Below are 24,406 nucleotides of genomic sequence, written 5' to 3' on the forward strand. Positions count from 1 at the left end.
GTAAGAATTACATTTAAAGTTTTTGACAACATTCATAAATTAATATGAAGTTTGACACCCTACAAACCACATTATTCAATATATTGTATGTGTCTAGTGAAGGAGTTTATAATCTTATTAGTTAGTTTAAGTATATCAATTATTTAATAGCACAGTTTCACCAACATGTAGAGTAAATAATACATCATCTTATTATCACTTAAACACTATCTAAAAATTCATATCAAAGTCAACTTCTGTCCTTTGTGGCACATCTACAACATTATTACTTCTTTGATTCCATTAAGTTCTTTATGGTGCATCCTGGTTTTAAGTCACACATTCACATCAAATAGCGCTAAAACATTTCTCTATATCATTTAGGTGCATTTTGGTTTTAAGTCAGACATCTCTGACAATCACATAAATTACACTATATATATTATAGATGGTATTTTTCTGACTATGAACAGTTAATTTAGGTATATTTTGGTGTTAAGTCACTCATCGTTTTCGACGGCAGATACGTTTGTGATCTTTATGCCAATGTTCTTGTTGACATTTGACACTACAATAGGATGTATTCCAACAACAATGATACATGGCCTCCTCTTCACAGTTAAAACACTGTAATAGATTCATTATAAATACAATATTATCATCAACATAATTTAAATAAATTATATCACCAACTTCAATATTATTAACATAAGTTTAAAGGTATACTACCTCTTATAGGATGAAAATGAATCTTTGTTTATCAGTGGACTTACCTGGTGTCAAAACTATACAACAGAATACCTCTACAATCCAATAAATCCATAAAACTATGTAATAATTACTTAGTTTAATCGATATATTGTCTTATACAGAGATTCAATTCTATATACACTTGACAAAGTTTCAGAATTATTACATCCATTTTAAGAGGTGGTATCCTTTTAAATATAAGCTAATATGGAAATGATAACAACAGTTCAGATATTTATACTATTGTCACTTACTTCCTTTTATATCATATATCTAGGACCCTTTCCTTGAAAACAAGGAATGCAATATGACAGCCACTTTCTCAAAATTTGTCATTATGATCAAGAAACAGATTCAAAATGACACATGTTGATTAGTTAAAAAAAAGATCATTAGAACGGGACTGTGATAGATTACAATGGAGATCAAAACAATTAAATAAATAAAGCAAACAAAATTTGTTTTGTTATCTAATTCTAATTAGTTTGCTCACTCCTTTCATGTATATTTCTAAATTTATGTTATCAAATAATAAAGGTAAACTTACCCATTGCTTTTTCTTGGTTTGAGAAATGGCCTCTTTATGTTTTGTTGCTAATTTTTTCATCTCTTCCATAAACTTTTCTTTACATTTCTCTTCAGTTTGTTTTCTAATTCGTTCTATTTCTGTTTTGGTATTAGCCATGGTCCTTGATACAGCCTGCTGTTTATCTTCTTCAAAACTCTTTAATAACTGTAGAAAGATAAAATAGGTCATAGCCTGAAACTCTGAATAACAACATGTTTCAGGTTCTGTATTAATATTTCAATAGAGATATTTATATACTTATACTGTGATATCTTGTAAAATCATTTATTTTCATGGGCATCAAATTAAATGGGAAATATCGTCTCATAGTATATTCATGCAGAGGAGTATGAAATTATTATGTGAGAAATACAAACAATATTCTAAGATATTTGAGAGACAATGGTTAATCAGGTCTTAGTTCAAATGAGAATAAGTCCATACCTTTTCTGTTAATTCTTTTAAAGCTTCTTCCTTTTCACTTGAATGTTCTTTTAATAAAGTTTTACGTAAATCTTCTAATGCTTGTTTATTTTCCTTACAGTTACATCCTTCTTTACAATTAGCTAGAATTTCTCCATTTTCTTTTTCTTCTTTCACTTCTTCTGTTTGAACATGGACTGAATGCACTTTCTGAAAGGGTATTTTCATCAATTTAATGAATCATAGTCCATGGATAGGCAACCCTAAACTGTTTTACTGATTTTTTTGTTCTTTTAGGTCAGTGTTTGGAATTTTTTCCAGATGGAATTTGTAGCACATATACTTAAATTCAAGTTTAGATTTGAGAAGTTTAGAACACCCAAGGCAAGTCTCTATAGGTCAGGATTGGGAAACCTTATGGCCTGCCAGTAATGTTTTTGCGGCCAGTGAGAAGAAAAAAACTAATGTAAAAAAAATGTAAATAGATGGATTTCTAAACGCTTTGTATTTATTGGAACTAAAAACGTGCTCAACATGCGTATCATTACAATCATTTTGCACATTGATGTGACCTTTTAGATGTAACGTAATGACATCGATATTTGTTTGACCATGATGGACATTATGAGAATCGATAATCGAACTCTGTTACTTTGTTAGTACAAATTCCCTTAAGCTTCACTTGTCAGCATTGGTGCGGAACAAGCTATTGAATTCCCTTCATTTTGCAAAACCCATAGTTAGTCGTGAATTTACTTGAGGTTAGTCGTAGTCAGGGATCTGGCAAACCCTGATAAGTTTTATAGCAGCTGTTATATCTAGCTACATTATTGAGGTACAAACATTGAAAGGTACAATTTGAGTAAGCACATATTCTTGATTCTGGAAAACAATATCTAAATCAAAGCGTCGCAGGTTGGAGAGTGAAAATCATATTAAATTATTATTATTATTATTATTAAGTGCGGCCCTGTCAATTTGTCATGTCTCATATCTTGCCCTTTCAGTGAAATTTATTGAATACAGCAAGTCCCATTGGCTCAAATGACTTACAAGTTTGACTGTCTGACAAGCTGTAGTAGACATAGCTACTGGTGGTGTGACAGCTACCTGATCTTCACTAGATGTTACTACCAATGATGATTCTGGTGATGCAGCCTGTAAATATATAAAGATATTACTTTATAAATAATCATCATTATGAATCTACAGCCTATATAGATACTAGTCTATATAACTAACTGGTTGACTGAGTAATGAAGTAGTTAGTTTATCTAATGAGAAGATCTGCTACTGATTAGGTTTGTTGACTGTTTTCTGAAGCCTTCTATGAATCAAGGTGGAAAATACTTGAGATTCTTAGTTTAAATCCTGAATGAAGATAACATAATGTAAGGTATTCTTCTAGTATAATAAATTTTTAGCTGTTTTCAACCAGATCTATAGAATTTCTTTTAATCACAGATGGCCAGTGTAGTAATCAACAGATCCAGTACATTAAAGCAAGTGAGATACAAGAAGGATACAAGCCACTCACCTTTTTGGAATATTTGCGTTTTTTACGAGGTGGTTGAACACTGGTTGATGTAACTTGTTTATCAGTTTCTTCCTCGACTTCCATTGGTTCCTCTTCTTCAAGAGCCTCAACAGCATCTTCTGTACCTTCCCCTTCAGATGCTGAGCTTTCTTCTTCCTTTTCAGATTCTTCTTCTTCTTCTTTCTGATCTGTTGCTATTTCTTCTACCAGTTTCTGATGTATGTGTAATTCTTTCATGGAATTGTTAAAACCTAAAATACATCAACTTATTTTGTTCACAAATCTCTATTAGATAGCTTGCGAGGCAAGGTAACATACGCCCATTGGCAGCTGTCAGAAATGATAAAACAGTCTTTAGTGACTAAAGTACGAATTTTCTCATATTGAAGAAATTTTATTAGTTTGAATTCAATTACATATATATATATGCCAGTTATTTATGCTGAATAATTCCACAAAATTTTTAAAATCAATATCAATAACTCAAATACAACAAACAATTAAATCTTTTGATGCGTGTTTACAAAGTCAGAACTTGTCCGAGATCTTATCAATTCCAATGATCACACCAAGTTTCCTCAAAATCGGTTGAAAACTGTATCTTCTATTGTGCTCACGAACAAATTTTGAAGCGTTTTACAAAGTCAAAGGCAATAACTCCAAAACCGTTCATCGAAAATGCGTCAAGTTAGAACTTGTCCAAGATATTATAAATTCCAATGATCATAACAAGTTTGATCAAAATTGGTTGAAATCTGTAGCTTCTATAGTGCTCACGAACACATTTTAATGCGTTTTTACAAAGTCAAGGGCAATATAACTCAAAATCATTTCAACTAAAATGCGTCAAGTTAGAACTTTTTCGAGATCTTATCATTTCCAATGATCACACCAAGTTTCATCAGAATCGGTTGAAAACTGTAGCTTGTATTGTGCTCACAAACTATTTTTAACAAATTTCGACGCGTTTTAACAAAGTCAAGGGCAATAGCTCAAAAACCGTTCATCGAAAATGCATCAAGTTAGAACTTGTCCGAGATCTTATCAATTCCAATGATCACCCCAAGTTTCATCAGAATCGGTCGAAAACTGTGGGGTCAATGCTGCACACAAACTATTTTTAACAAATTTCCACGCGTTTTAACAAAGTCAAGGGCAATAACTCAAAAACGGACAGGAACGACGACAATATACGACCACATATTCATATGGACGTATGAAAATTACCTGAAAAATTCTAAGAGTGGAATATTTCCCTTGTTATTGTCAAACAAAGCCATTGGATTGTGCATTATCCACTTCATTCAGTGGTAGAATAAATACTATTTGATACTATTTAAGGGTGATCTATATCAAGTTTATAACATGTAATACCAAGTTTTATAAATAAAATAGCGATGCCATTGTAATACGCCCACATTTGTTATGGCAGCTAATTTGGTTAACAAGAGTTATCAGTAAATGAATGTTTCTGAGAATGAAATTTTCATATTTTATGGGTTTTCTTTACAGTTTACAATTCAAGAACAAGGGCAATAACTCATAGTAAATATTTTTCGATTCGTCTGATTTTCAATAGGGCTCATCCTTGGGTGATTACAAACACTCACACCAAGTTGCGTCAAAATCCATCAAGAAACCAGCTCTCTATCGTGTCCACAAACAATTCAAGAACAAGGGCAATAACTCATAGTAAATATTTTTCGATTCGTCTGATTTCAATAGGGTTTATTCTTGGGTGATTACAAACACTCACACCAAGTTTCGTCAAATTCCATCAAGAAACCAGCTTTCTATTGTGTCCACAAACAAACAGACAGAGGCGACGACTATATACGCCCACATTAATATTTGGGCGTATAAAAAGGACTGTTACTGTTAATGTTTTGAATTGTTCCTTGATGTGTACAATGTTTCTGCCATATGAACTATTATTACCTATTAAATAGTCTAACAGAATTCTTAATACAAGATATATAATTAATCTGTGCTGTTCAAAAGAGATGCAAGTTGAAAATGGATACAAGCAGAACATACCGGTGGTCTTTTTAATGTTGAGAGTCTTAATATTAGTTGTTACAGGACGAATATACTCCATAGGTATAACAGCACGTTGATGGAATGCACCAAAAAATCGAACATCACATTTATCACCATAGTTACGTATAATTTTAGCAGGCCAATAACTGTATCCTTTCTGTTTGGCATAAACTAATTCATGAGGTGGATCCTATGTAAGAAAATGTCATTTGTTTATGCTGGAAGTTTAATTTTCATCAATGTTATAATGATATAAAAAGATAGTGGACCACAGCCATATACGCCCACCACGGCATGTGAATGGTAAATATTCAAGATGTTGGGGCAAGGGCAATAACTCTGCTTCTAACAGTCGAAAATAGCTAAAATTCGAACTTGATCTTCGTTTTATGAATTTCATTTGATTCCATCAAAAAATCTTAGAGCGTTTACAAGCAAATGTTGACGGAAGGACCGACAGACCGACGGACCTTCGTTTTATGAATATGTACACACATACCGAATTTCATTTGATTCTATCAAAAAATCTAGTTTTTAGAGCGTCTACAAGCAATTGTTGACAGACGAACGGACTGACGGACGGACAGGGGTGCCGACAATATACTTCCACATAGAGAGATGTGGGCGTATAATGAAAAACACTATGCAATGGGAGAACTTCATATTTTGATTATATTTCCAATTGTTGACTTATTTCAAGCACATGGCACAAGACCTGAGCTTTCTGACCAGCATTCATCAGTGAGAGTGTGGAATCAAGTGGTTCTACTCTGTCTTTCCCTGGATCAAACACTGGAGCTTCAGGTTATCACTGAAACCCTCAATTCTTGTGATGTAATTTTGATGGAATAATTTCAAATAATATCAAGGTAAAAAGAAAACTTACACAAGGTTGACAGAACCAATGTTGTGGTTTAGCATTAGATAAATAATAACAACGATGACACTGTCTAATTTCATCTAAATCATATTTACAATCATGTACCATTATTCTAGATAGTTCTGTTATACCACCTTTTTCATCTATAAAACAGACAACAGAAATAAATAACAATACCAGAAAATATAAAAAAAACCAAATATTTGTGAAATAAATCCTAAAATCATCAAACAAGATGATTTTCTCACATTTTTACCCTTAAAGTTATAACGTGCAGATTTCAAGCTATAATCCCATTTATAAAGTTTCATATATGGCAGATCAAAATTCAACATGAACTCTGGAATAATGCACATGTAAAATTAGGTAAAAATATGTCATATAGTTTCTGTTAATATCTTCAATTATAAATCTATTTCAAAGCAAACATCATCAGCCTAACAAATTGAAAATACTAATTGTCGGTGTAACTAGAAAATGACGTCAGTTTTCCAAAATTTTTCAGGAGAGACAAAAAACTGTTTTGAACCGTGTCCACTGAACAGATTCGAACCATATCTTAAATATGCACTAATTCTCAGCTGTTTAGAAACCTGTTACCCTCCAGAAAACATCCACTAGGAATTACTATTATTACCACAATTACTTCATTATTAACGACAGGTACAGTGAACACATTGATATTGATGGGACAAAACTAGTATAGGGCTACGACGATTCTTGATGTTGCGATTCGATACACTATATGATACTCATCCAACGATATGATTTATTGCGATAACTATTTTGTAACTATTAAGCACTTGAGAACAATTGGAAGTAGTGAAAAAAATCTAAATCTTTAAAGTCAGAAATGAATTTTTGCAAATTTCGATGTGAAAATCATACTTGGAATATTAAAACATGACACAATTAATTGTTATTAAAGGAGGCTAAGAATTAATTCTGCTGATACATCACGATTTTTTTCATCCAACGCAATGCATCGATAAGAAGGATTCATCAGTGAATCGTTGCATCTCTAGACAACTTAGGTACGACTTTTGGTGTTCTTTTTTATCCTCATGATGGAAACCAAGGATTAGTTTCAAGCAATTTGAGATGAGATAGAAATGTTTGTAAAACCTAGGATAATAAAACCTTAATTTTAGATAATGCAATAGACGTACATCAAATAACACCAACTACACCTAATATGGACAAAACGGGTAACCACGCGTTGCAATAAAGTCAAATATTACAATGAACCAGCCCAATGTATCAAAAGGGGGAAAGGGCGCAGTTGCATGTTAGTACAGGTATAACGAAGATAGAGATTAGCATGCTCTTTTTCGATTTCCAACTGTCGAGGGATCTTTAACGTGAACAGCCTGTTGCACACGAGGCCTCAGTTTATTGTCCCATCCGAACGACTAGACGCTTTTTCCATGTCAGCCACTCGTACCTGCATCACTGACGGGGAAACTGGGTTAAAAAAGCTTCTTACTCACTGACCACCACGGCTCCCCGAACAATACAGTGAGAAATCATATAGATAATAGGAATAATTTGAACGTAACGTAAAACTGTAAATTTGACACTAAAACTCCTACTTGACGTCAACATCATTGACGACTTAAGAAGTTATTCTGTTTAAATTTAGCTCTATCGACGATAAAATATTAAATGGTTATAGCTCAGAAACTTATCACCACAGGCTTACAAAAATTTGACACAATGTGTGTTGCCTTATAATAGACTGATTAATTCAAAAATTTAATTTTTGAAACTTTTCGACTTATGACCTTTTCATGTGACACCAACGTAATATGTAAAGAGAACTTACCACCATATAATATATGAACAGCATGTAATATAGTTTGAGCATCAGCCTGAAACTGTTCTAGGCACTTGTATTTATGACGAGAAACTTTCTGTTCCATCATATTTAAATCCATAGTTTTATAAATAAACCTATCAAATATCAGATCATGATTCTCTTCACGGAAACCTATTTTATGGAGTTCACGGGTCTGAAAATATATATTTTATGAATGTTACCCACACATCCACATCAGCAAAAATTGTACAGTTTTCACAGATTTGAGCCAACAATTTTTTTGACCTACAAAAAAAGCGGAATGCCCCTTCAAAATAACTTATTAAGCTTTGTTTTGTTTGAATCACGTTTCTAATTCTGTAAAGTGATATGCAACAAGATGACACTTAATCTTAATTTCTTTACATACTTATCAAAATGTCTACATACCTTTTCTTTCAATCTCATTACTGTATAACTTAATAATGTATTTAACATCTTTCTTTTTAACTGGTTCTTAGTTTTACCACTCTTAAAAATATACAATTTTAATCATCAGTCAATGAAAGAAAAACATTCTCTAATGAAAATTCCTGTTGAATATTAATAAGTACCACTAGAGTGAAATCTATTATAGTGTACCGTACCCTTGTTTAACACATTAGAATAATGGAGTCAAGTTATGTCACACTGTATGTAGTGAAAGAAATATTATGTTTTAAAATTAGTACAATTTAACAAAAACAAACTTTCATCATGCAACTACATCATTGAAAAACTTGAAGAAATCAGAAGAAGAATAAGTTGTAGAAATAGCTAAAGTTTCTGATTTATGAAAATAATTTTTAATATTTCAAAGATACACATATTATCAAATACAAAACTAACTCTATGTAATACAATAAAATATAGGATACACACAGAACAATAAATTTGATAATATTGAATTTACTTAATTCATCAATTCAGGGTAGAACAGTAACATCTCAAGCTTATAAGCAGCACAAAGCGAGCAGTCCTGTATGAAAATGCTGTAAGAGGACAGTGTATTGCTATACAGTATGAACCCTAGGTTCTTATTAACACTATTTTTCTCAATAGAGACATAACCCTTAAATGAAGTCTTCATGCCTATCCTCCCTCATAATGTTACATTAGCACATAGCTGAATGAAATATACAGACTTTTGAAATAGAGAGAAAGCAATCACACTATGTATGTTGATTTCCACCTGAGGACTTGACCAGTAAGCCAGCAAGCACTTAACTTACTGAGGAACCATAATTGCTTATTAGTAATAATTGGTTTACTAATACTATACACATCATATTATATCGAAATAAAGCTAAAACTAAATATATCTCATGCAAACTGAGACAATGACCACAAAATATAACAAAATTACCTTTATATCCTGAAGAACATTAAAAGTAAAAAAAAAATAAATTCAGATTTTTTAAAAAACATAATTTGTGAATTTGTTTACTCTGGATTATGCTCAGTTCACACCAACGGGGCTTTGATGGCGCTTTAAAGCGGCGTTCAAAGCGGTACCAAAGCGTAACAAAGCTCGACTAAAGCGCCAGGGTCGTAATAGATCGTTGGAAGGCTTTGAGCAAAGCTGGATATTCGGCAAGAGCGCCAATATTTTTTAAACTGTTTAAAAATTTTGGGCGCTTTGTCACAAATTGATTAGAGCGCCGAGATTGTATCAAAGCGTAACAAAGTTCAGCAAAGCTTGACTCAGAGCGTAGCAAAGCTTAACAGAGCTTTATTCAAAGCGGGGACCCCAGTCTTCACAGTCTGTCACCACTTGATCAAGAGCGGCATGAAATCGGCCATTTCGAAATTTTCCAATGCGTAACAGAGCTTAACAATGCACAACAGAGCTTGATAATCGTATCAGAGCGTGATTTAAAGCATCATAACCGCATCAAAGCTTAATAAAGCTTATCAAAGCGTGATTTAAAGCGTAACAAGGCCTGATCAAATCAGGAAATAATTCGTCCCCAAAGCGTAACGAATTCGTATCAGAGCTTATCAGAGTGTAACATTACTTAGGAGATCGTGATATTTTTTGAAAAGTAAACAAAAAATGATGGCGCTTTGCTCGCCGATTTAAAGCGCGACATTCGCCGTTGATGTGAACTAGGCATTAACAAATAAAACACACCCTATGATTCCAAAATTTCACCAAAAACTCCATTTGAACTGTAGTCTATTAGTTATGTGTTCAAATACAAATACAGTAATATAATATAACAAAAAAGTTAGGATAGTTGATTTGATTTTAAGCTGTTGTTAAACATGAGACATGATAATCAAATCTTAACAAAGCAAGAATGATGATTGTTAATCAACGATGTGTATAAAAGGTCTTCAAGTTGACAGTATTATCAAGTGAAGTACCGGTACTAAAAATAGGAAAAGCTGTAAAATATATGAGACTTTTACAGGAGAGAAAATAATCCTAATAGCTGAAGCAACATGCCTGCTAGATCATACACAGCTTGTTACGAAAGAGGATATAGGTGTCTCTAGATCACTGACAGAATTATGTTAACTAAAGGTTAAACTACCTGATTAGCAAGCGTTAAAGATTTTCTTCCTTAAAAGGAGGTAGAAAGAGATTAATGCTTACCTTACAGATATAACAAACAAAAGACGAGTCATCTGTTTCACTGTCAACACAATCTGTATGAAATACTCTCCAACACTCTTCACATTCTAATATCTCTCCTGATTTATGACATTCAAAACAATACCAATCATGACCATCATCCTGAAGATTATATTACAGTGGAACCTCATTTATCCGGTTGCCGATAATTCGGAAACCCCGATATCCGCACGCTTTTTACCGGGAACGGAATATTTACTTTGTAAAATTACCCGCTAATCCGGTGCTCCGGTTCCGCACGGCTGTGATTGGGAACCAATTATCAAATTCTATACTAATTAATATTCACCTACCGGTCGTGTGTCAATGTGAGATCTTTTAACGGGCTTCCGGATTAGCGGTATCTATGATGTCGTGTGATTGGTGTTTAATAAATCCTCATTGTGAGATTAAGCAATTACTTTACTGATAACATACAAGCTATCCATTTGATATAACGCTTCAAAGTTACCGCACGTGAGAAAAGGGAAATTTGTGTTTATAAGTTATCGAATCCAAAGGCAAGCTTGGATTCCATAAGTCAACATGTACAAATTTAATTTGGTCACAAGATCGGCAAGTTTACTTTTGGTGACATTTTAAGTAATAAGATTCGTCTTCGTTGTCTCATGCTTGTCATGCCAAGAATGAAAAGCTCGAAGAAGCGATCTATTTGTGGCTTTGTGATATGAACATTAGAAATGTGGCAGTTAGCGATATGATGCTCATTGAAAAGGCTAAAGCTATTGGTACTAATTTAACTGTGACTGATTTTGCTTACTCTCGTGGTTGGCTTGCCTGTTTTAAATCCCGTCATGCCATTTGTAAGCGAATTTTCGAAGGTGAAGCAGCAAGTGCGGATAAAACGGCAGTTATCAAAGGCCGAGAGGACTTAAAATCTGTGTTAAAGGATTACCCCGAGGAAGATATTTTTAATATTGACGAAACTGTATTATTTTTCAAGTTAGGCCCTACCTATACGCTTGTGTCAAAATCTGTGTCTGGTGTGAATAACAGTTGCGCTATGGAACAATGAAAATTAAACCCTTCGTTATTGGCAGGGCTCGGAGACCGTGTTGTTTCGGAAAGGACTTTAATCCCGAGTTGTATGTACCGATTCAACACAAAGGCGTGGATGACCTCTGAATTGTTTAATGATTGGATTACCTCAACATGGATTCTGATGAGATTACGGGTGATGTTTTGACCGACGACGACATCGTGCAATTAGTCGAGAAATGTGATGTTTCTGAGGACGAAGTCGAGGAAGATGCAAACGAACAAGCATGTTCGGGCATTACTTCCTTACAGGCCTGAAGTCATCTAGACAATTTGCTCACATTTTTTGAAAATGACAATGATATGGATAATGTAAATGTAATCTCTTCTGTGATTAGGGAAGTCAAACTACCATTGTTGACTATTTTCATAAGTAAATGTTGTATTATGTTGATGGTGATGCATATGTTATAATTAATAAATTATTATTATAAACAGTCGGGTTTTGTTTTACACGTATATGAGTCTACCACCTGTTGTGTATGTGATATTCGTCACGTGTCGAAATTGGAAGGGAAATAACTCTAATTATGACCAGAAGGGGATGTTTCAACTATCCGGAAATTCGTTAAACCGCACGATTTTATCGGGAACAGGAATGAGCGGATAAACGAGGTTCCACTGTATATAATAATATATAATGACATGGTGTGTTAAAAAGGCAAACAGATATACTTCACAAAGATTATGCAGGTTTCAAAGTCTATCTGGTATCAGCTTAAGCTTATGGTACCATAATATTCATAATTTTATAGATGCCTTCAATTAATTAAAGAAAGAAGTCTATTTAAGGACTAATGCTGTATTTGTTACCCCTGGGAAATACAACTTCCAAGAGGGTAAATAACATTTGTTACTTCAAAGTATGCTTGGAAGTCATGCTTTCTACATATTTGTGTTGTGCAATCAATCAGAGTTATATAATAGACATATGATATAATCATCATCAGCAAATAAAGCATATTTCTCTCTAGAGCGCATTCGGTTGTATTAATTTTTCAAATGTGTACCACATAGAATCAAGTGATAATTACAACTTCCTAGTAGGAAACTTCCCACTTCCCAGATGTAACAAACACAGCAAATGCTGTATCAAACTGCTTCAGAACCTTCATAAGTTTCCCTGATTTTTAACCTAAGTTTTTATAATATCATACCAGTTCTGTATCTTCTAACTGTGGTATTTTAAATCCTTCTTGTTCAATTCCAGTTTTAGATCCCTTGGAACCTGAAATAGACAAAAACATAGATACTGTGCCAATAGTAACACTTATGTTTTAGGTCAATAAGAATTCAGTGAATTCCTCAGATCTTAGAAAATGAGCTACCCTCAGAAAAAATATGAAACAAAACAAAATTTACTATGTGGTACTAAATTAATAAGATCAGAAATAAGAGAATTTGTATCGGGCTTATTATGGGTCACAAACCTAGATAAAAAAAAGTTTTAGATAAAGGTTCTTAAAAGTTTAACATACCAATAGCTGTGTATGAAATAATTAAGCCATCTTTAACAGCTAGATTGAGTTGTTTTTGTGTCTCTGATTCTGTCACGTCATGTTCTCTTAACATATAACTAGAAATTCTCTTTAAATTAGGTATTTGTTTCTGTTGACGAACATAAACTATGGCAGATATCAACTGTTTGGCTCTAGTACTGGATGAACTTCTTCTTTTAACTGGACTAACCATTCTGATTCTTCATATAACTGTCTAAAATGCAATACAATATTTTATATATACAAGACTTGTACATAGATTAGTCAGATGACCAAATAGATGCTTAGGAGGCTAGGCATACCATACATATTATGCATGACTACAATGCGAAAATAATATTTGGTGAGACTAAGAAATGTATTACCGGTACTCTTAACAGGTTGTAAGTAATAACAACTTGTCCGTACCATTTCAAACATGGTTTTGAACTTAAAATAAGAACAATTCTGCTTCACTATATTAGTACTATCTGACTACATAGAGCTTGAATTGAATTTTTCTCTAATTTCATAAATATTCAAAATAAAATTTTTAACTGTAAGCTTAAGCTTATACCATTTGTCTTAGAATGTTTTTGGGTCCACAGAAATTTAAGGTTCAGTGATTTTACATTTGAAATAGAAACACTTCCCTCCCACAAAATGACCTAGTTTTCAGTACGAAAAATCCTCTCTCTGTAAAATAATGTTACAAATAATTTGTCCACTGGTTGAGATTTTCATCAAGCTTCGATAGTATTTTGTAATTGATATTTCTATTCAGAAGAAAATGATTGCCAAAATTCAATTCAAAAACAGTGTAGGTCAAGAGAGTAGGTCAATCTGGAACTCAGAATAAGAATTATTTTTTAGAGAGGGAGCAGTGATCCCTCTCACTACCAGTCTCTGGCTTGGTCTCTTTCTCTTACATGAGTATGCTCTAATAATGAGAAACATTCGACTGAACGCTTACACAACTATTTACATTGAATGAACTTTTATATAGGGATTATAAAGCACTGATCAGTAAATGCATAACAAATTTTGTTTTCATACAGCTTCCAAAGAATAAGATCCAACTTCAACCAAGAATGGCAAGGCATTTCAACAACTTTATCAATCAATTGACATGATTTGCAGAATTTGTAGAGGTGATTATGTTGCATCTTTACAAGCCATACATTTACCTAAATGTGCTGATGTTTGATGAGCAAAATATTCTTGTATCAGAGCGTAAATGAGTTCATGAAGCATGCAATATTCATTAATTTCTCAATTTTCTTCGAATGAAAACAAGCCAAAATGGACGATGATGTGCACTACGTTAATCACAATTAATGTGACGTCACAAATCTCTAAGGAAGGAGCGCAAAGCGTGATGACGTAGTTCACATCGGAAATCTGATAAGAAACAAACACCTGCCAAATTTTGTAAATATTGGTAATTTTCTGTGAACATTTGACTAAACCCCCCTGATTGCGACATTCCATTATATTGTAAAAGTGTATGAAAATGCCACGGATTGTGGAATGTGTACCAAATTTTTCTGAAGGCAGAAATAAGGAGGTAAGTCAACTGTCATTGCAAAATGCCTTCTCCACTCCCATGGCTATGGCCCATGGTTATGTCTGTGTGTCTGTAGTTAGCTGTAGTTTTGTTGATTGTAACTGAGTGGGTGATCCGTAATAAGCATACTATTGATTAATTAGGGAATTTATTTAATTTAATTTAAATTTAAAATGGAAGAGATTCCAATACCCACGAATGCAGACTTGGCCTCAATCAGCCTGCTGTCTGTGAAGTAGGCCTGCAGTAGGCTTTTTCACTAGTTTTTTACAAATTCATTGAAAAATTTGTAAATATTTTAAAAGCGAGAATCAGATTTAATTCCAGCATGTAAAATTGAGGTTTAAATGCTATGATAGAATGCAGGTTTAAGTATTTCTCACTCCAAGTCACAAAAACTTTTAGAAAAAAAGACTGTCTGTGAATTTGAATATCAGCTTTAAAACAGTGATATGAATGGTGGTCTTTGATTTCTCAATGAATGTTGGAAGACTTCTTAGAGATAAGTTTATCCTACTAATTAGAATACTTTGTAATGTGGAATGATTGGTAATGCCCAAAATCTATAAACTATAAACTATTTTATGTCCTGAAGGTTTTAAATTATATTTATTTATATTTAATGATCAATATTAATTAGTTGTTTCTTATATAATGATTGATAATGATTAGCCCTGAAAAAAGTTCAGATAGATTTGATTTGAAGACTTTAAATTTTAGATTGCTTGGTTACTTACAATGCACAATTGGCTAAGCTTATAGTTCTAATCATGGTTAGAGACTGTCATTAGGTCACCATTTCTCACTATTCTAGTTGACACATCTGTAAATGGGTACAGATAATCTGGGAATAATCAATGCCCACAGCCAGAGTGTCCCCTTTCACACATAATTAGTATTGTATTTTTCAAAATAAATTTCCACACTTGTTGCAGCAAATGATTTTTGAGGAATAAAGTCATAGAAAGGATCCTTCATCTAGGTTCTTTCAATTTCAACAAAATGTAATGTATTGCCCTTAAAGCTTGTAGCTATGTTCCACCAGTATTAATGTTCAAACTGTTGATTTGAGAACATATAAACTGTGTAAATCATGACTGTAATCAACTAACTGATAAGATGGACTAGATTAGTCTAACTATTGAGGAACATTATTTCAAATATCTAGATAACCTATCTTTATAGATAATATAATCACCCTACTGCACCTTGCTACCTAGTTAGAAATTAATTAAACATAACTTATCTATCTAAATCAAGTTTAAATTTATTTTAATCTTTTCTTGGCATGACTACAGTTTTTAGAATATGGCTTATTTTGATTCTGTTTAAATATTTTGAAGGTTGTTTGAGACAAATATTGTTTTCATGCCAAACAACAGTGAAATAACATAGTTCAGCTTTGCAGTTGCTTTCTATTGAAAGAAAATGTTGTTGTTGTGTTGCTAGGAAGCTAAGACTTTATGTTAGAGACTGACGTTGAGATTTATAATGTTTCTCTTGAATTTATTGATCCTATTGATTTTGTATTAGAATTAAAGTTCTATGAACTGTATTCTGTCCATTGTAACACCTTCTATTCAATTAGGCTTTCGATTGAAATGGAATTACAGTGTATAGTTCTTCTGTTATCATAGCTTGATAAAGACAAAAGTACTCTCGTCGAAGCATCACAAGTTATTTATTAAAGTAATTGTCATCCATAAAATTGTGTTCAGTTATGTTCTGAAAATATTTTATTTCGCCACATTGGTATTTATGTACGGAGAGTTGAGAAAATAAAGAATCACGAGTTCTTGATACAGGGCCTATCTATCTCAAAACTAATCATATTTTACATCATTTAAATCAAATAAATGATATTTTCATATAAAGGTTACCTTCACACATTTCTGAGAAAGGGCAATTTTCTCAGGTACTGTTGATCAGGTTTTTAGAGATGTCACAAGGGGTGTTCCTTCATATGATGTCGCCATATTTTCAATAGATGATGCAATTTTCGTCATTAGCCTCACAATGGATAGTTCCAAAACAAGGTGTATATATAAAGTTTATTGTTACTATATTAAATGAATTGTAATATTACTGAGTACTAAAACTAAGATAGATATTAACTGAGTCAATCATAAATTTGAAAAGGCCATTTTATTATATACATATACTGGTATTTCTTGAAACCCTCATACTCTAAGTGGGATATCCACTTTTCATTTTATCTCTTTCCTGTCAGAAATATCTACAAATCAACCAAACTATTACTGGTATCTCTATTCACATCACTTAATTTCCAATATCATATTCTTTAACATAAAGATTATGTTTTGATTATAAATAAATTTTTTTTATAAAATATTACATGTAACTAGACTAACATTGTCATGGGCTTTAAAGATTACACAAAACTCCCCCAATCTGAACTGCTTACTGTTACCTCATCCCAGTCCCAGATGGCAGCTTTCAACTTGATTAAAATGTATCATGTTTTGAAATCACTATATTCTCAGGTTGTTTTGAGGACATTTTTTAAAACATGTTTATCATGATATTGGTATATCTAGGTTTATAACATACAGTTTTTCAGACTGAATCCAAGACAATGTTAAATAGATTCATTACATTATATGATATATTATAGGTAATTGAAGCAATAGCTAGTGCCATAGCCTCTACCGAAGGATGTAGTCTGTTAGATGTAGATCCTGGTATATCAACTAATCGTACAGTATATACATTTGTTGGTAGTCCAGGAGCTGTAATAGAAGGAGCCCTGAATGCAGCTAGAGCTGGTTATCATTTGATTGATATGAGACAACATCAAGGTGGGCTATGTGATATCTTCCAATGACCTGATCTACACTAACCCTATCATACCTCTTCAAAAAACTTTAAATTTAACAGAAAAGGCATTGAATTTGGTCTTGGCATTTCTTGTAGAGTTAGTATTTTTTTAGTTATCAGTTATGTTGACACTTGCAATGTTATTTTTAAAATGTTTTTTTTGTAGGTGAACATCCTCGTATGGGTGCTCTAGATGTATGTCCATTTATACCAGTTCAGGATGTGAGTATGGAGGAATGTGTTGAATGTGCTAAGGAGTTTGGTGATAGATTAACTACAGAATTAGGAGTCCCTTGTGAGTGTTCAAAAAAATTATCTGACATAACTGCTCCCCATAACATAGCCACAAACTTTGGTCTTACCCATGCATTTTTGAAGACAATTTTGTGATATCATCATATTGTTTTTGGAGCTCTTTGTGAACAATTGAGGATAGCAAGTTTTTGATAATTTCGCCGTGTAAAAAATGAAATTTGTCATGACTTCTTATATCAGTACAATAATCATTCATATTTATAAACTTATTGTATTTCAGTATATCTATATGGTGAAGCTGCTAAAGACAATGCTGAACATAGACAATCTTTACCTCAAGTTAGAGCTGGGGAATATGAAGGGCTACCAGAAAAGGTAATTTACTTAGAAATTAACCATCAAATACAAACTACTTCACTAGTTCAGTCAGAAATGTATTAATCTACATATTTAGATAGTATCTAGATTTTGTGTATTGTTTTTAAAGGAACACCATTGAAAGGATTGGCCTGAACCACAAAACATTAACTCCTCTAATTGTTTAGTGTGCTGTAAACTGTGCCAGATAAGGATCACCCCCTTATGGAAAGTTGCTTTTGCTGCTATCCTGGTAAAAATCACCACATCATGGTATTATACTGCAGGTCTTTATGAGTCAAATATGGAGCTGGAATCAGTTACATTTGTCTTTGTTAAAAATATTGAAATATTGACCTGGTTTCTTTTAGCTACGCCAAGACATGTGGAAACCTGATTTTGGATCAGCAGAGTTTGTGCCATCATGGGGAGCCACTGCTGTTGGTGCCAGAAAGTTTTTGATAGCCTACAATGTTAATTTATTAGCAACTAAAGAACAGGCTCACAGAATAGCTCTTAATTTACGAGAACAGGGTCGCAGTAAAGAGGAGGTAACTGTATATCTATAAATCTTCTTATCTTACTTGTGGACAAGTTTACATTCACTATGAAATGTCTTCCAGATAGAAAGCTGTTGACTGACCACCTGACTATATTGTTATTCTATAATACTGTGATTGGTTATACAGAAATATAATGTATATCTGTCATTTGGAGACTTGTTATAATAGCCCTATCCTTAAGTTCAGTTTTGCAAGTTGCTTCATATATGTCAAATATGGTCTTTGGCCCTGCATGAAAACATCTAATTTAAGATTCAGTTATGAAGCTCTGTTATCGTAATCATTCAATCTGCCAGCTTACCCTATGTAATCATTCCACTGTCGCCTTAGGGGTTCATTGTTCAAATTGCTTAACTTATTTGAAACATTGTAGCCAGGTAGATTAAAGAAGCTACAAGCTATTGGATGGTATATGGAAGAAGCTAACTTAGCTCAAGTATCAATGAATCTACAAGATCATGAAGTTACACCTTTACATGTAGCTTATGAAGAATGTTGTAAAGATGCTGAGGTGGGTTTTTTTTCCTCGTGTAGATTAGTTACGTTTAAGGAGAAATTGCTTTCTTTGAATGTTGTTGGAAATCGAGTCAGATTTATAAATCAATATGATCTATTCAAACATTGGTATACAGAATTTTCAGAATCAAAATACTATAATTTCTGGATTTCCTTTCAGCTTCGAGGTACATGTATATTTTAAACAAATGTGGGAATGTGTGATAGTTAAATTTTGTTATTACTAGTTAATATTGTACTGACACCAAAAGACAATAAATAAAAGTCAATATAGCCCTGTTCGTTTGTATTAAAACTCACTTTACCTTATTAACAATATTTACAGGAGTTAAATCTAGCTACAGTAGGTAGTCAGATTGTAGGACTAGTACCACTACAGGCTATGTTAGTTACAGCTCAATATTTTATTGATAAAGAAAAACTCTTTATTCTAGAAGAGGATCAAAAACTTAGGCTGGTAAGCTAATGATTATTAAACTCTCATAAATCATCAAGAACCTCAGATAATAACATATATATATGTCTATCAATGAGCTGGTGATTGTTTATATGATGGGTGTAATTTTCATTTAATGTATCAAGTACATGCAGCTGAAATAATTATAGAGGGACATAAAAAAAAAGCATCTAATGATAATGTGTTATTAAACAGACTAGTGATTTTATCTCATTGAAAATAGTAAATTCATTGGTTCATTTTGTTCTTGCTGAATGCTCTATTACTAATAGTACCAATTATCATTTCATGTTATTCTTTAGGTAATAATGAGACTGGGGTTAAATTCTATTGGTAGTTTTAACCCTAAAGAGAGAATTATAGAGTAAGTATCTTTAAGAAGTGATGATTTGTTAATGTTTTGAAGTGTCTTGAATTGTAATGTCTATATCTAACCAGTGAAAACTGCTGTGATATAAACATTATATATATATCTTACCCATAGCTGTTATAAATCTATTTTTATATTAATGTAATCTTAAATGGGGACATTTTCATCTATGAGCTCAATTTAAGCTATCTGCACCACTTTTTGAATGGTCAGATTGTAATGACAGTTTCAACTTCCATTCTCATATGCAGGATACTATTATTAAAAGTCATATAGTGAGGCTAGTCACACAAATAATTTGTAACTTCATCTCTGTCAAGATTTTTTTGCGTTTTTGTGTGATGTGATGTTGATATTAAGATTTTTTAATGTCATCAAATGTTTATTATTTTCTATGTAGATATATGGTACAGAATGATACTGATGGACCACTAGTCAGTATGGAGGTTAAAGATTTTATATTAACTGTGGGGTCAAGGTCACCAACACCAGGTGGAGGTTCTGTAGCGGCCATGTCTGCTGCTCTGGTAAGTTGATTGTTGTAACAAGTTCTCCCAGAGATCAAGTTATGCTTTTCAAATGTGTGTCCATAAACAATACCAGGACAGCTTGTTTGAAAATGGGGTTAGATTTCTATTATTTGAAAAAGTTAATTCACTGAATATGAAATCATCATTAGGCTTTCCAAACTAGTACAGGTTATTTTATGGGGTCAATCAATTGGTGAGTTCTCAAAATTTGAATGTGATTAATTCGGTTTCTGTACAGCTCGATGAAGGGTAGAAGTGAGCGCCACCTGTATCAATATTTGATGTTTAATATTAGTGGAGCCTGGTCCAAGTGGACAATGATACAAGCTATCCTTGTGTTCAGAGAGTGTTTTATTCACCTGATTTTTCAGGGAGCAGCATTAGGTGCTATGGTAGGATTCCTGACTTATGGTAATAAAAAATTTGCTGATCTGGACAGTAAAATGAGAAAACTAATCCCTCCATTATATAAAGGAATGAAAGATTTATCTCCCTTTATTGATGCAGACGCAGCAGCATTTAGTGAATATATGGTAAGTTAATGCATTTTGTATTATATTTCACACCGAGCTAGTTTATATATATTAGGTTGTATTATAAGTGGGCTAGACTTAGAGTGTACAGATATTTCATCCATGTATTGATTTGAATCTTTAAATCTGTTTAGCTACCTTCGTGTCAAATATTCTCAAAAAATAATTATTTTTTCATGTTGTGAAGATTTTTTATTTTGTTACTACTACAGTCAAGTAACCTTATTTCGTGCTAACCGCTAACCTATTTTTCGTGCATTTCCGGAAATGATTAATAATTTACATGTGCGACCTCGTGTGACCTCCGCATTTGTTTGTTTTGATAAACATGGGTTATATCTACAATATCAGCTAGTAAAATGAATCCAGTAGTTTCAAGCAAGGTAAAATGTATTAATGTATACTTTGACAAATACAAAATGGCAGATTTCACTTATTACCAAACGTCATCATTTTTTATCGGCCGAATTTCCTTATAATCCCAAGCGGTAATCGGAATTCCAAGTGTTGTCTGCTAGAATGTAGTCCAACGAATGAAGTCACGTGATCAACTAGCTGATTCCGTGTTAGCGGAAAATTTTTATGGAACACAAAGTGGGACATATTCTTATGTTATTTCAGTGACTTTTAGCAATAAATCACGCTACGTATCTTATTTTGTCAGTCACTGTTTTTTTTTAAAGCGTGGTTCTTTGAAGTAATTGTCACTAGTTATAATGAATTGATATTAAAGATAAATACTAAGAGAAGTTAATTATACCACCCAGTATCCATATGTGTTTTTCTAGACTCATTTATAGATCAAACATTGTACACGAAAATAGGTGACGCATTCTGACGCCGTTGCCGAGTTGGTTGCTAATGAAATATGGGTCAGTGAAGGTTTCATAAAGAAAGTTGAAACAAACCAATTTTAATTATTTTGTAGAATATCTGGGGAAACATCTAAGACATAAGAAAAAAAATTTGTTTTTTAACTTTGATGAAATTCGGTGTTGAATCCTTATATCCACGAAAATAGGTTACACCACTGTATATTTAGACACTATAACAGTGTTTCTGTTAAAATATTATTTTTGTTATTCTTGCAGTTTTATTCTGAGGTCTGTATATCAATTGATTAGAACACATCTTTAGTTTGCTTTCTATATGTACCTAATAACAGAATTTCTAGCTCTGAAATAGTTTAGATATGTTGGTAGATTTAGCCTCACAGATTTTAGTTACAAATCTTTATACATTGACCAGACTATGACAAGATCTTCATGTTTAGATCCTGATGATCTTGTTTTTTTAATATTCCTTGTTTTGTTTTTTTCTTTTATTCAAATTAGATTTAGAATTTTTGTCAGCTTGTTATTTGTTTGAAATAATCTTTGCACTTGTGATGTAATGTGAAAACCTAGTGTTAATATGTTCATTTCAAATATATTGAGTAGAGTAGAAATAAAAATAGAGTTATATTCTAACTTAATATGATCAGCTAATGTGAACATATTATTGTAGAGAGCTCCTTCAATGAGAAATATACCTTCTTATTCTTATGAACTTAAAAGGACAGTTGAAATTATAGAGATTGAAATGAAATTTTCTAGAGTATGTATTTTAGAGATACTGATTGCTTCAAAGAGCACAGTTAACATGTCCAGTCTGTGATTTGTATGATTCAACTGAAAATGATTGAAGGTTATGATGTGGCTATCATACACTGTCTACAGTAAACATCATTCAAACTATTGGTCATGATGGTGAAGTCATAATTTTATCAAGATTTCATGGAAAATCTGAATGGTGCATAAAGATAGATAAGATCCTAATTTCATAATAATAGGTCAGAATACAAAACAGAAAAACTAAAACTGAATATTACTAAACTAATGTAAACAGGATATATTGACAGGTATAATTATATTCAAACATCATTGTACAAGTTAATTTTAATTGGTAATGATTGTATTTTTATTACAGTTAGCATTAAAATTACCACATACAAATGAAGAAGAAAAGAAAGTGTAAGTTTTTAAATTTGTATCTTTAACATGAAGATTAGAAGTAACATAGAATAGCAATGTAATATTCCTGAAGGGAAATTACTGTAAAAATCTTGAAAATCTAAAAAACTAAAGAGAAATAACCATGTAAAACCTAGATGACTAAAAGCAAATCCATGTAAAACTTTGAAGACTAAAGCGACATAGCCATGTAAAACTTTTAAGATTAAAGCGTATTAGCCAAATAAAACTTTTAAGATTAAAGGGAAATAGCCATGTAAAACTTTGAAGACTAAAGCGTATTAGCCATGTCATTAGCTCTCACAGAAAGTGATTATTATTTTGAAATGATGCTTACAGAAGACAGACGGCTCTACAACAAGGATTAAGTACAGCTGTTAAAGTACCACTCTGTGTAGCTAAAATTGTGACATCACTATGGCAACCATTAAAAGAATTAGCTGAGATTGGTAACATCAACTGTAAATCAGATTTACAGGTAAGAGTTTTGAGGTTCTTGGGATACCAGATGTTAAATCAAACAGTTTCAACTTGAAGAATATTGCTTCCAGAGATCTACTTTATGATTTAAATCATGATGTAATATAGAGAGTTTGTTAAAGCCAAAATTTGTAAGAATCCTGCAATTCCTTTCACTTGTATCTGTAAGTGTGTTGTTCATTATATACAGGTTGGTGTGAGACAATTAGAAACTGCTGTTTGGGGAACCTATTATAATATAGCTACTAATATGGCAGAAATCACAGATGAAGACTTTAAAGCAAAGGTAAATAATATATCTTTTTGAGTGGAACTGTGTAAGTAGTGCAGCTCCAAAGTTTCTTTTAATTTTAACAGCTGTTACTGCTGGTTTGGTAACAAGTAAGGTGTAGGTCTTAAAAAGTCTATTTGTTGGAGTAGGATGTAGTAAGATTTTGATGTATAGCCTCAATTTTTATAAACCTACTGAAAGAGCTTGTTCAATTATATTGAGATCAATTAATTTTCGTACTTTTGCAATCTGTATCAATAACTAACCTTTGTTTTAGACTCAAGCTGAAATTGATGAAGCTTTAAAAATAGCTCAAGAAAACTGTGCGGCAATTTTGAAGATACTGGATGAAAGAGCATAATTGCTGATTGTGCTGATTGTCCAGCAATACAAAATGACTGCTTTGTTTGTATCTTATTAAGTGTTAAAAGTTGAAGCTTGGCTGTTTTATCTCAATATTTTTTGACAATGTTTTATGTTTTTACG

The 24,406-nt window shown here is 32.5% G+C and overlaps 2 protein-coding genes across 2 annotated transcripts; one reads left to right on the plus strand and one right to left on the minus strand.

Annotated features, from left to right (window-relative positions):
- Positions 1-483: 483 nt before the first annotated feature.
- On the minus strand, positions 484-14,496 carry LOTGIDRAFT_225154 (hypothetical protein; the record flags this gene model as incomplete). The annotated part of the gene is made up of 12 exons (XM_009049314.1): positions 14,359-14,496; positions 13,172-13,406; positions 12,851-12,921; positions 10,617-10,757; positions 8,426-8,515; positions 8,003-8,189; positions 6,184-6,320; positions 5,295-5,487; positions 3,236-3,508; positions 1,742-1,896; positions 1,277-1,462; positions 484-606 (listed from the first exon to the last, which is right to left on the minus strand). The coding sequence occupies exons 2-12, from the start codon at positions 13,383-13,385 to the stop codon at positions 484-486; spliced, it is 1,770 nt and encodes a 589-aa protein (XP_009047562.1). The 5' UTR covers positions 13,386-13,406; positions 14,359-14,496.
- A 188-nt stretch (positions 14,497-14,684) lies between these two features.
- LOTGIDRAFT_139083 (hypothetical protein) lies at positions 14,685-24,281 on the plus strand (the record flags this gene model as incomplete). Its single annotated transcript, XM_009049315.1, has 14 exons — positions 14,685-14,738; positions 17,374-17,557; positions 17,743-17,871; positions 18,112-18,206; positions 18,560-18,739; positions 19,125-19,262; positions 19,593-19,724; positions 20,027-20,088; positions 20,495-20,621; positions 20,996-21,157; positions 23,126-23,169; positions 23,509-23,647; positions 23,840-23,935; positions 24,198-24,281. The coding sequence occupies 14 exons, from the start codon at positions 14,685-14,687 to the stop codon at positions 24,279-24,281; spliced, it is 1,626 nt and encodes a 541-aa protein (XP_009047563.1).
- Between the last annotated feature and the right edge of the window lie 125 nt (positions 24,282-24,406).

The sequence above is a fragment of the Lottia gigantea genome (assembly GCF_000327385.1).
Source record: "Lottia gigantea unplaced genomic scaffold LOTGIsca_133, whole genome shotgun sequence".
Lineage (NCBI taxonomy): Eukaryota > Metazoa > Mollusca > Gastropoda > Lottiidae > Lottia > Lottia gigantea.